The 14,112-nt window shown below is 38.5% G+C and overlaps 2 protein-coding genes across 5 annotated transcripts in view; both read left to right on the top strand.

The window, feature by feature from the left end:
* The window catches only part of Gprk1 (G protein-coupled receptor kinase 1), a 57,067-nt gene that overhangs the window by 15,009 nt on the left and 27,946 nt on the right, over positions 1 to 14,112 (top strand). For 2 of the 4 annotated variants that reach the window (XM_069503386.1, XM_069503387.1), the window contains exons 5-8: positions 3,301 to 3,375; positions 3,452 to 3,513; positions 4,011 to 4,119; positions 9,359 to 9,492. In XM_069503386.1, the coding sequence (XP_069359487.1) occupies positions 3,301 to 3,375; positions 3,452 to 3,513; positions 4,011 to 4,119; positions 9,359 to 9,492 (380 nt within the window). Of the gene's footprint in view, positions 1 to 3,300; positions 3,376 to 3,451; positions 3,514 to 4,010; positions 4,120 to 9,358; positions 9,494 to 14,112 lie in introns of all 4 variants that reach the window. The other 2 variants (XM_034976531.2, XM_034976533.2) reach the window with 1 other exon arrangement.
* The window catches only part of LOC117988980 (lysophospholipid acyltransferase 7-like), a 36,594-nt gene continuing 35,393 nt past the window's right edge, over positions 12,912 to 14,112 (top strand). The window contains exon 1 of the mRNA XM_069503426.1: positions 12,912 to 12,916. The gene's annotated coding sequence lies outside the window, so the exon portion shown is untranslated. The remainder of the gene's footprint in view (positions 12,917 to 14,112) is intronic.

Here is a 14,112-nt window from a genome sequence, read left to right on the forward strand (position 1 = left end):
GCCCTTCAACTTACGTGCAAGTAAACGAAACCCTGTACAACAGCTGTGCTCAAGTTTTATTCCGCAACCTTAGAGCGTCCCCAGTTATCTATCACTACCCATTAGGTATTATAAATGCGAAAGTGTGTTTCTTTGTCCTTTATCCATCTCCGGGATGCAAGCTGTCTCTGTATCAAATAGACGACAGTTTCGGGTTTTTAAAAATCCCGTCGGAACTCTTTGATTTTCTGGGAAAAATAGCCTAGATATTTCATTTCCCGGGATACGAGTTAGCTCTGTACTCAACGTCATAATCGATTAAATAAAATGTAGCACATATACACACTTTCGCATCTTTAATATTAGTATGGATTTTGTGTGTGTAATAAAGAGTTTTTCAACTTCTTACTCCCATGTATAAGATCACAGCGCTCACCACTTCGCCATCCAGGGAGGTCGTTGGAATAATAAGTAAAGAAGCATGTTCAAGAATCTCAAATTGACATTAGCATGGCTACAGTCTGTTTGCGTAAAGAGCTGTGTTAAGTAGATGTTATTGGCACCGTGCCAGTCGTGTGGCACTTCGCAAGCCTTCAATCGCTATAACGACTGAATCGTACCTAATACGAGTCTAATAAATTTGATATTTATCACGCTTTTTATTGCCAGAGACTCCATTTTGTCTTATAAACCATAAAGAATTAGGGATGAATTAATAAAAGTTCGCCAGGCATCAGATTAGGCTACCTACTAATTTAAGATAGAGAGGCAGCCAAAGTTTTATACTTGTGGTTAAAAACCTGCCAAGTGCGAGTCACCGCACCGAGGGTTCCGAACTCGGGGACACAGTATTTTTTAAAAACTTAAACCCACGCGGATGACGTCGCGGGCATCATCTAGTACGTACTATACGAAGCGTTAAAAATATAACAACCAAAGCTCCTGTAGCTATAGCTGATTTCAATGCAAGAGAGATCTCTTCAAAAGTTAAGGACCTCTTTAGTCCGTAAATTGAAGATTTCAAGCGACTTTTTCAATAGGAGGAGAATTGTTTCCTTTTTCCAAGCGCTCGGCGTTCACTTATCTCGGGTGACGTTCTTGGCGGGTGAGAAAAGTATAAATTATTGTCTTCAGTGGACTACTTAATTGACTAAGAGACAGCGCATGCCAGACTTTCGTTGTTTTATAAAAGCTGAAAGTTTCTCTGCGTAATGCCCCCAACACTGGGAAGAACGATCAGCGACTATGATGTTTGGCTCATGGTGGCTTTGAGAGATAACAGGTAATAAATGTCTAAAAATCTTACGTCAAAATGTGAAGACATTTTTTTATATTTTCTTCGGAATAGAAATCATGTCAGTTATTGCCAGTCACTTGTATTGTGCCCTGCCAGACACCCTTAAACTTAAAAAAAATTCATTGTCACGGCACTAAGTGTCTGGCAATTGCATGACGTGATTTCTACTACTATTTCGAAGAAAATAAAATTAGACATATATTTTGACGTAAGATTTTTCACACCTTTATTACCTGTTATCTCCCAAAGGCACCATGATCCAAACTTCATAGTCGCTGATCGTTCCTCTCTGTGTTGGGGATAATAAGCAGAGAAACTTTCAGCTTTTATTATTTATTTATTTATTATTATTTATTTATTATTTAATTAGAACGGACATAAAGCCAATAACAGTAATTATACTACGAGTACAAACTAACATAAACATACTTACAAAAGTTGTTAAAATTATAAATTTTAAAAAGCAAAATTATAAATTTTCACAAAAGTGCAAGATCTGACCCATGAGGTCAGCCCATTTGTCAGCAAATATGTCACAGCGAGGGGACTCCTTCAGCAGCGCGTTGAGCGCAGCCAAAGTGCGCGGTATGGGTGACCTGGAGCGTGCTACCGTGCGACTAAACGGACTTACGAAAAATTTGGAGCGGTGTCGGAGATAGCTGTAATTAGAGGGTGCATAAACGCAGCAGAGCTTAAAATAAAATAGCGAAAGTGTGGCACGCGCTGGCTCTCTCTCTATAAATTCTCTACAGATGTACCTGTTCCATCTTATTGATTTGTTGATAAATATGACATTTGTGCTAATCCAGCTGCGTAATTGCGGGAGACTGACAGCTACAATGTCACGATCGCAATCACCTCTGATTGGTTGACGCTCGCTCACTATTGGCTACAATGCATTGTTGCAACAAGCATCGCACAAATTCAGCCAATCAGAACAATTGAGATTGTAATAATGATTAATGCAGGTTTCCCGCAATCGAGGTGCAGTTGTACACGATGTCTGATGGAAGGTCTAAAATGGTGATAAGTCCCTCTCACAGAAAAGCACACTACTTTTAGACATATTATCAATGTTTTTCATTTCTTTCATCCCTTTAAAAGAGGATAGGTATTGTCAGCCCCCAACCTTTGTACGGAACGGATCTTGTAGCTGCTCGGTGAGAGTTTAAAACAATTTCATTCCGATTAAAACATGAGTACAAAAAACTAAGTTTTCTGAAATGCTTGAGTTCAGGCTTATTAGAAAAAATATTTATAAAGCGAGAATATTTCGTTTAGGACTCACCGGTTCGCAATAATTTGCAGTAAAATAGTCTCTTTTCTTCTTTTCGTGCACGTGGGTTTATCAAGGACGAACGAAGGCAAAGACAAGATAACTTTTTAGGGTTCCGTAGCAATTATGCATAGTTTTAGGAAAACTATTGTTATAATTTTTTAATTTTTAATTTTGTTTATTTGAAAGTAATCAACAGCGTAAATACATAATTATTATTTAAATTTAAATCTAGGTATAACAGAAGGCCAAAAGAGATTACTTAAAATTATAATTAAAACTATTTTAACAGAATAGATTTAGAATAAATGTAGGTATATACAATAATACAATACAATAATACATCTTTTTAGGGTTCCGTACCCGACTAGTGCCAACGGGACCCTATTACTAAGCGACCGCTGTCCGTCCGTCCGTCTGTCCGTGCATCCATCTGCCTGTCAGCGGGCTGTCTCATGAACAGTAATAGGTAGAGAATTGAAATTTTCACAGAATGTGTATTTCTATTGCCGCTATAACAGCAAATCACTCACACGCTTAGGTATTAGGATTTTAGGTATCTAGCGTCTTCTAGGCAAGCGCACTCCATCTTAGGCTGCATCATGACTTGCCACCAGGTCTAATTGCAGCCAAGCGCTAGTCTATGAATTTAAAAAAAAACTACCCTAAATTATTACGAGTTGCAGGTATATAATAAGTATTAATACTTATTTATTTATAGATTATTTAATCCTATGTTTTGTTTCAGGACTATTCAAAAGAATGTGTAGCGCATGTACAGAAATATTTAATGAAACACGAAGTACCACCAAATCTTTTTGAGGTAAAACCACTCTTTGGTATTTTCGCACACTTGTCTAATTTACGAGTAAGTTATTCAACTGAAGTTTGTGTTCTAGCCGTACATAGAAGAAATATTCCAACATTTAAGAGGAGAGCCGTTTAAAATGTTCTTAGAAAGGTAAGTGTACTAAGTAAAAGTCTAAAACGTTGATATTTTTATGTAAAGTAACTTAAGGAAAGTCGTAGAACGCTTTACGGGGTGCATTTATTATGAGTAATACTGAGAAATGCTAGGTGCACGTAGCATCACGCGCGCTGTTAAATTGCGTGAGTAGAGACACGTCAGTGTCGACCTCTGCAGACCTCACATCAACATTTTTCGATACTACCGAATTTAGCATGACGCCACGCGTTTTTGCCATGGAAAAATGGGTTGCGTGCGCTTCTTGCAGCCCTGGCGGCTGTTGCGGGTTGCCCCGTGATATACAATCGCCTTTATAGGTAACTCACTTAGATTACAGGAAAACCGAGCAGGAAGTACTATTTATGGTCTTAAAATACCGTGAATATCTCAATATTGTGCCTGCAAACTTACATATTCATCGTACGGAGCCTCTCTACGCGAGTTCAACTCGCACTTCTTCGGTTTTATTACAATCATTTTTTTGTTTTCAGCGATAAGTACACGAGGTTTTGCCAGTGGAAGAACTTAGAACTCAATATACAGTTGACGATGAATGACTTTAGTGTACATCGAATCATTGGTAGAGGGGGCTTTGGAGAAGTAAGTTGTTCTTAATTTTTTCCAGAGCACTTAATTTATAGGCACTCCGCGAAAGGTTGAGATGACAACCGCCCGCACCGGGTTAGCGCAGGGGCTGTACGGGTGTGCGGGGCGCTCCCACTCCGATTGCTATTTCGACCTGTCGTATACTACGAAATTAAATTTGATTTAAATAATAAAACTGGTTAATCTAAGTAAAGTAAAACTTCGAAATCGTAGTTTTTGTTGTTTAATATTTTGAGTTAATACGTTAGGTATATTATAACTGAACGCGTGAGATTTTATGTAATTGTATAATTTTTTAAGTATAAAACGAGTTGTGGAGACCTGAAACCTTGAAATTTAACAGTACGGAAATCGTACAAGATTATTCTCGAATTGCGCTTTTGGAGAGCTTCTGGTTAACGTATTAAAACTTTGAAACTAGAAATCTCTATATACCCTGTTTCTGGGAAGTAAGAAACCGCACGTTATTGGTACCTAGCCGATAATAGGGCACGTTCATTTTGTTTTAACTTTATAACAAGTATAACACCTAATGTACCTACGTACACAGTTAATGCAATAAAATTTATTCTATTCTATTCTATTCTATTCTATTAGGGAATGGTCACATCCACTGACCAACCACAATAATAGTGCGTATTTTTCACATCCAAACAACAGGGATGATGCCTACTATTTCAAATCAGCAACTTTTTATCAAACGTCAAAACGCTCGCTTAGCAGGGGAGCTTGTATGAAATACATACTATAGTACAGTACGCGACAGAAAGTAATGTACATCGGCCTTTAAAATGACATTTCAGCTTTGTAGAACGTTGTCTCTGTCACTCGGACCTATGTGACGTTTTGTCGGTCTCAACGACAGAGACAATGCACTACAAATCTGCCATCTCGTTTTAAAGGTAGATATACACTACATTCTGCCGCGTACTGTCCGCGAATTGGGGAGGGAACGCCCCGCACTCCCACACAGCCCCCGCGCTAACGCGGTGTGAGCGAGCGCGGGTGATGTGCGGGTAAGACCTTCAATTTGATAATTACCGAGAAATATTATTTAAAATTATTTACCAAGAAATAATTTATTTTTTACGTAGGCATCTCTCCAATTTATTGTGCAAGAGAGAGCGCTCTGTTGGCAGGACTCGACAGACAATGTGTAGACTTCTTTGATGAATTTCTTTTATTAATGTTATAGATAAGTAGGTTGCATAATAATATATTCATCATTCTTATGAACTTTCCTATGATCGGCGATTCCACGTATACTTTTCTAAGTCTGATAAAATATGAGTCATCTTCGGAAACCATCAATCGACGTCGTGCTATAAAGTGACGCGACGCGACTGTCTGACTTTTTAGCTTGATTGAGTAACAAACATCCGTCCACATACATTTTAGGGATATATGACTAGCTCAGTCTCAGACAAGTTATGTGGAAGTTTAGTACATGACAGGTCGAGATGGCAATCGGGGTATGAGGCTGTGGACGCCCCGCACACCCGCGCTCGCCCGCACCGGGTTAGCGCGGACTGTGTGCGGGGAATTCCCTCCCGATTGCCATCTCGACCTGTCGCGTACTATAGGTATGTAGTACATAAAAACTGGAAGCAATGATTTGTTAACTAAATGTATCTAATACAACTTACGTCACGCGTGTCTGGGATATCAGTTACCAGTTATCACACAGGATATCATATTATTGTGGCTGATAAACGACGGGATGATTCGAATAGAATATTTAATTACTATTTATGCAAATTTAAGATTAATTTAGCTTACTCATCGTATGAGAAAGTGTCTGTTTGTTTGTTATCAGTTCAGGCTCAATTGCTGAACCGATAATCGCGAAATTTGGTTGTTATAGGTTGTATCCTGAAAACGAAAAATGATACTTTGTTACTCCGGGAAAGCAAATGTTTGACTAAAAATTTAAATGCCCTTTGACAAAGTGGCAGGCAAACGCTAGTTATAGCGCGTGAAATTTAACTCCTCAGGCGCCATTTTAACTTTATGTGTCAAATTTCATGTCAAAAGTACGATTTTAGTCTTTATTTTAAAGGTGAACCGTCCTTTTGACATGACAGATGACTCATAGAGTTAAATGGTGCGTGAGAAGTCATTTCGTACGAACCATACCTATATTGTAAACTAGATTATGTCCGTGACTTTTTCCGCGTGGATATAGTTTTTAAAATTCCCATGGAAAGTGTTTGATTTTCAAGAATAAATCCTACGTCCGTCTCCAGGATGCAAGTCTGCGTCCTGTCTAGTGTTGATTTTAGTCAAAATCGGCTATGTGGGTGAATTGTTATAAACTAGCAGACAGACAAACACACTTTTATGTCCATAATATTTTACTTATGTATTTAATAGCGAAGGTTGCAATATTGGATGGTATAATATTATACATTTCAGTTAGAAATGTATGAAATGTTTTTAAACATGAATTTTTATTATAGTTAGTGTCTAAGATTAGAGTTAAGTAAAACTTATGAGGAAAATGTGAAAATTAAACATGTCATTTTAAATACATAAGGTAGCTAAAGTGGGTTAACCTCTTTATGCTTTTTAATCTTTGAGAGTAAGAAAAAATTCTTTTCTTAACTGCTCAAATGCAACACGTTTTTCAATGATGGAACTAAAATTTCAAAACAGATTTCCAAGATAAGTAATTTTGGACTGACATTTTAGTCAAAAAAAAAAGCAAGATAGAATCTCAACAATGCTTTAGTAAGTGTCTAGTATAAAACTCTTTATACAGCAAAATACGTACCAGTATTGAAGTGCTATAGAAACACAAGATCGTTCTCTAAATAGCTTACATTTTAAGGCTTGGGAAGACAGAACGCGCGGTGGCAACGTTTTCAACGGGGCTTCTAGAAGTTATTATACTAGGACCTGTATGAAGGCGTTCAAATTGCAGAACAGTGTTGGAGCTACTATGGTACTATCGCACGCCATCTCCTTGGATAGTGTGACGTCTTCTTCCTTACTTCTATCATATAAGGGTAGGCTTCGGCACTTAAACGTTTCCGTGTATTGTGCGTGCAGTGTCCCTCCCCGCCGAAAGGCTGTCTTCAGGCTGCGGAAGCCATGAGGCACTTGTAACATCCAGGCTCGCAAGTCTGGTCAACCAAAACCAATCACTCGTGAGGCACTTGGAACATCTGGGCTGGCAAATCAATTGACAAAAGTTAATTTTAACAGCCACACAAGGCCTAGAATACCTGGGAATTTGTTAGCAGATTATGAAATTTAATGTTCGTGCCCCTACAGAGTCACTGCTAAAAACTCGCACCATTTCGCGAATTGGGATGATGCCAAAAATAAATAATTTCTTAGAATTGATTAAATAGAGGGTCTGCCAATGTATTTCATAAAAGGTCCCTTACTAAGCGAGTGTTTTGACGTTTTATAAAAAGTCGCTGATTTGACTAGTAGTCGTCATCCCTATTGCAACTGTTGCTGGGACAATTAAACTTTGCCAATTTAAAAATTCCCAGAGGCAGACTACATTGTCGCCACATCCAAATATTCTTCAGACGTTTCGACAGAAAACGCCCCCGCATAAAACAGCTGATTCCACAAGACATGAAACAGGAAATGACATGGCGGCACGAAGCCAGATATCTCAGGTTGCTAATATACATAAAACCTGCCACCAACTTCCAACCATCCAAGCTCGCTCCAGAAGCCAAGTAGACCGCCTAGGTTGCCTATGGCTTCCCGGAGCCACGGTAGGAATTCAAGTAGTGCTCGCGTTGTTCTGCCACGCCCGTGCACTCTAGTAGCACGTGCGTCGGTGTTTCAGTGTGACGTGCTTCATACAGTTCTTTATACCTATTACAAATAATAATGGTTGTACTGAATGACGTTCTACCGTACTGCTGGCATCACGCCTTATGTCCAGGCCTTTACATGTAGAATCCTCCTTGGTCCCCGCGAACAAACATCAACGCTACTAAATAATGTTTACTCTTGTCAGTAACTAAGCGAGATTGTCTTGCTCCTGCTAAAACTAAAACTGCCGGGGCTTTTATTGATATAAAATAAATACACGCTCTTGAGTCTTGAACTCTCGACTCTACTATAAACAATAATCCGATTTACGTAAACACTTGGGAGCTTTTCGTTTTTACAATTCAACGACTTTATTTACGTTAAAATGCTATTAATTGCAGATAAAACATTAGTTCAAGTTGTTTCGTGTTCTCACGAAACAGAATTCCGGCCACTCCATTCCGGAACATGTTCGCCTTTTACACTGCATAAAAATAAGGAAATCAATTCTCGCGCATACCACTTTTAAACCAAACCGCATTTAACAGTTAGCTGATGCCGTTATATTATAATGTAAAGGGTTCTGTGTGATTTTTACTGTGCTAAACAAAACTGGCCTATCTATAGTTTGTCGAACTTATGCAACATAATATAATATAAGATTCTGTGGCTCTATAGCCACCAGTAACCAGTGTACAAGGTTACTGGTAAACTAAGTATCACGAATAACACATATCTAAATTTTAGGCTATCTTCAAATCAGTGTTTGGCCTAAAGAAGACAATACGTTTAGTGCATACAGCATATCGAAGTAAGCTGTATGCACTATACACGCACAGCTTACATCGCTTTTTACCTGAGTCCGATTTATACCTGGCTGTCGTGGTTCAAAGACGCAAAAAGTATCTTGGCTTCTCATATTAGAAGCTAACACTGATGCCTGCCATACGTCGCTTTGCTCCAATCGGCTCTTTAAAGGGCTTTCAGATCTATGCCCATCCAACGATGCCTAGGGTGTCCAATAGAAAGTTTTCCCAGTGGGTGACCTTTGGTTCGCTCTGATACGTATGTGTTACAAACTTGATATAGCCAGCGCCCCGGGCGCTCTGACGGGTCACTCTAAAGACAAAATATATGGCGCTTCTGTTTAGTGAAATGCAATAAGCGCCTGCCGCGCACCCGTGCCATTCGATAGAGCTCATACATATTTTTGTTTTCACGGCATCGCGTCCGCGCAACCGGGGTGCTTGCTATCTTCTTCATTCTGGGCTGGTTTCCGCACTTAAACGTTTCCGTCTGTTGTGCGGGGTGCTTGCTATATCCAGTCCCCTAAATAATTAATTATATTATCGATCGCATTCGATAGTTACCTCACCAAAACTTAAACCTAAATAATTTGGGCAAAACAAAACATTGAGATGTTTATATTTATAAATTCAATTCTTTTGTTAAGGTGTACGGATGTCGGAAAGCGGACACGGGGAAAATGTACGCGATGAAATGTCTGGACAAGAAGCGTATCAAGATGAAACAGGGCGAAACACTCGCCCTCAACGAGCGAATCATGCTCTCTCTAGTCAGTACCGGGGTAAGTGGAGCTCCGAGAAGTTTTTCTTTTAAATAATTCTCTGCCTACCCGAAAGAGTTCGATATTTCAGCGATAAGGCCGCCTGATATACACTAATATTCATTACATTATTTTATAACGTATAGTACGCGACCGGTCGACATGGCTATCGGGGTGGGGACCGAGAATCGGTGTTGTGGGTGTGGTACCTATAGTACGCGACAGTACAAACTGACTCGCTGCGCTAAACTAATCTAAAGTAAAACATATTCTGTTTGCGACTCTAACTTTCAAAGTTACCAGATTTAATTTGAACCTAATGGTAATGTTCCGTCTTTCGTCGGAAAATATCGCTAATTCTTTGTACACAATTTCTCAAACTATATTGACAGGCCTGAACTCTGAATCCAGGCTATCCTATTGCGTAGGGAATATTATGAAAAGGACAGCAATATATTTAGACCTGCCATTTATATATAAATTTGTATATAAAACAAAATTAACTACAATGTTTGTCTGGACATAAATGGAAAATCTAACTATTGTTATATATTCGCTACGCGACATAGGGACATTGACAGCATGCGGGCGAATCCACAATCAAAAGCTATTGTTTAAAATAGAAGGAAGGTTCAGGTCTTTGTTTAAAATAACTTTGAAGGTACAATGTTCATAGCATTAAGTTATCTCTATGCAATAGATGCCAAGCTTGTGGTGACCTGTGAAACCATAGACTTATTTCTGTCTTATTTTTATTCAACGATCTGTATGCAAAATGTACACATGTAATTTCGTTAGGTCGAGTAGGTCGTTATGCCGTATTAAAGACGTAGAATTAGTAGAGTTGGGAAAACTTATACAGGACCATGCATTGTGTGTTTATGACACGAATCTTTGTTGGCGATAAGTTGCGATAAGTATGTTTTCCTCGCTACGTGGGACTTTACGGGCGAGTTTCCGCGTTGTTACGTTGTAAAAGAGAGCCTTTTGTACTGGTTGGAGTAAAATTGGGTCTGTCTCAGCTTGAGAACTATTAAGCCAAATTCTTTCCAGTTTTTACGCTCATTTTAGAAGACCAAAAGAGACGAGGCAAAATTATGTGATTACCTATATAAATTATTATTATTTAATTTTTCAAGTGTTGTTTTCTACCCGAGGGTAGTTCACAATCCTTTACATAACTGGACTACGTATAATAGCTTCTAACTTGTAAACTCCGTGAGATCTTAGAATCTCATCAGCAAGTGGCTATATTTCATAAAAGTTTTACTGCCCGCTCTTATGTATGCCAGTTTATATCAGCCCAGCCAGAAGCTATCTGAGTCTTTATCGATGGCTTGCTTTGATTCATTACAATCTTCACTATACAGTATACCTATATATAGGATATAAACGATATGGCGTCTAAGTAGGGTAGCCAGGATATACACTATTTCGGATGTCCTGGAATTTGTTGAAAAAATATTTAAGTATATCTTTCGATCTCTAGAATGTATTAACATTTTAGAGATCGAAAGATATATAAATAGTGGGATTTTATCTAAATATATTAAAGGAAAATTTGACTGATTGACTGACTGAACGCACAGCTCAAACTACTGGACGGGTCGCGCTGAAATCTGGCATGCACTTAGCTATTAAGACGTAGGCATCCGCTAAGAAAAGATTTTCGAAAATTCAACCCCTAAGGGGGTAAAATAGGGGTTCAAAATTGGTTAGTCCACGCGGACGAAGTCGTGGGCATAAGCTAGTCATAACTAAGTTTCGTGCTTAGTTTGAGATGAGTATGCAATAAAATGTTTCTTTGTTATGTAGGTACATTTAATTAGTCACTAAGAGCACAGAAGAGTCTGCACTCTGCACCCAATAAATATCTCGTATCATACCGAATGTATAAGTTAATTTATTAAAAAAATATTTTTTACCTTTCGGCCTCTAAAATTTTGTTTCTTGTTGTCGTACTTTCTTATCACAAGCTACACCCTTAGTTTGAGATGAGTACGGAATAAAATCTTTCTTTTTTATGTAGGTACATTTATTCACTATGAGTCTGCACTCTGCACCCTATCCAATTAATGTCTCCAGACCGAAGAATGTAAAAATTGAATGCAGATGAAAAAATACGAAAACCGTAGGTATAGCGAGTATAAAGCGAAATAGCATCAATGTATACTGATGTTTTTTGTAGATTTAGCTGATGCCCGCGGCATCGTCCAAGTGGATTTAAGTTTTTAAAAATCCCGTGAGACCTCTTTGATTTTCCGGGATAAAAAGTAGCCCATGTCACTCTCCAGCGTGCCGATTCGGTAACTCAGTGATCAACGATAAATGATAGACACCGAGCTCATTTGACATAGGTTGGTTCTACATCGCTGCTTCACTGAGTGATAATAAAATGATTTTTCGTTGAAATTTTAATGGATTATAAATAAATGTCACTTGAGCTCGGTGGCTATAATTAATCGTTGAACACGGAGTTAGCGAATCACCCCGCAGACCTTAAACTATACTTACGTAAAAAATCACGTCGATCCGTTGCTACGTGATTAAAGTACAAACCAACAAACAAACACACTCTTGCATTTACAATATGGATGATGATTGTCATTTGTGACATACATCACAAGTTGTTTAGATGATGATTTCGTTTAATGTGTGTTACGATGTATTGGTTACCCTACATCAGTAACATAAACGATATCCAGTCAATTGGACTGAAACGAATTGGCTCGCCAGCGATTTGTCGTACTCCAATCCAATTCAGTTGCATTTTGTGGCAATGAATTTGAAGTCTGCATTTTTATTATCCTGACACTTAAAATGTCAATGTGTATTCGACATTGAACCACTTTCGTTGCATTTTTAAGTTCACCCCGTTAACCCCGGTACCGTATTTATTTATTTATTTTAAACAACTTTATTGTTAACAAAATTACAGAGAGCAAGTTACGGTAGTTCTAAGGCTGAGATCTATAGAGCGCACTTTGACTTTGCTCAAACATAAGATTGAGTTAAAACGAGACCGATTTATGTGAGAGACATAGCTCTGTTTCGTTTCGTTAACTCTGTCTTAAGTCTAAGCAAAGTCAGAGTACGCTCTATAGATCTCACCCTAAGTTTGACTGGTTTTTTTGTTTCCCGGTCTATTTTTTTTAAGACTGTTTATTGGTGGCTCGTAGCGTTTTATCAATCTGAAAATACGTCTATGCTACGAACATAGGCTTCATCACTATTAAAACTTCATGGCAATCCAACTCTTTGACATTACGGATTTGGACTAAAAATACCTTTTGATTGTAGTGCTAATGCAAACCCAAGAAATAAGAACAAAGTTTCTCCTAATGAAATCTTATAAAATCTAAGATAAGTCTATAGATCGATGCTTAGGTGATATTAAGCTCATATAAAGCTTAACACTTCTCTTTACACAAAGGCTACATGAAACTTCCATCATCATCAACCCATCGCTGGCCCACTGGTGCGCGAGGGCTTCCTAAGGATTTAGGCCATAGTCTACCACGCTGGCCAATTGCGGCTTGACAGAATTCACACTTTTGAGAACAATATGGAGAACTCTCGGCCATGCGGATTTCCTTCACCGTTAAAGCGAGTCATATTTTGTTGCTTAAAACAAAAATAACTCTGAAAGTTAGAGGTTCATCGAACCCCAGACATCCCGAATAGGAGGCGTCTTAACTACAGTATGCGGCCGAAAGTAATGTACATCGACCTTTAGAAGGAGATAGCAGATTTGTAAAGCGTTGTCCCTGTCGTTAGGACCGACAAAATGACATATAGGTACGAGTGACAGAGACAACGCTCTACAAAGTCGAAATGTAATCTAAAGGCCAATGTACATTACTTTCAGCTGCGTACTGTACTATGCTATCCCCGGTTTTTTCATCGTACTTTACTAAGTAATACTGTCAGTACTAATGATACAAAATACAATTTGCGTGACACGTGATATTCCGATGAAGTGCCGTATCAAAGTGTTTACCCTCCACCGGGAACAGGAAATGTTCGTAAAGTACAATATATCAATGCAGGAAAACGAATATCGGATTGGGATTGACATTCACACAAATTGGCTCGCAGTCGCACTTGGTATATTGATCCAATCAATTTCCGGTGCTTATCATTTTACCTTTTCCGTTATTTTTTACATTGTAAATGCATAATTAATTCAAACGTAGAAGATCTTTTTAAACTTTTTAATTGCATGTACTTACCTAATATAAATATCAACGGGATGACTGATGAGATCCCTACAACAGCTGAGAAAACAGCTGATAAATCACAGAGAATTCGACCTCAAGAGTACGCATATACAAGGTTTTGCATGAAAATAAAATCGTAAAATGTTGGCGGGGGACAGGGGAGAATGCTTTGTTGTAATTGGTAGAGTCACGTGATCAGGCCATTGTGCGGAATGAGGGTACCGAACTGGTGCGGGCCGACTTTTATGCTAAGCAACTGCCTAAGCTTAGTGATTGGGGGTGTCCGGCTATTAGAGAATTAGACGTCTATAGGTGGTCTGTGTGATAAATAAACTTAAAAGTCTTAGTCTTTCGAATAAAAGTGGTCTGTGTGATAAATAAATTTAAAAGTCTTAAAGTCTTTCGAATAAAAGATTCCGC

Source organism: Maniola hyperantus, chromosome 15, assembly GCF_902806685.2.
Source record: "Maniola hyperantus chromosome 15, iAphHyp1.2, whole genome shotgun sequence".
NCBI classification, from domain to species: Eukaryota; Metazoa; Arthropoda; class Insecta; order Lepidoptera; family Nymphalidae; genus Maniola; species Maniola hyperantus.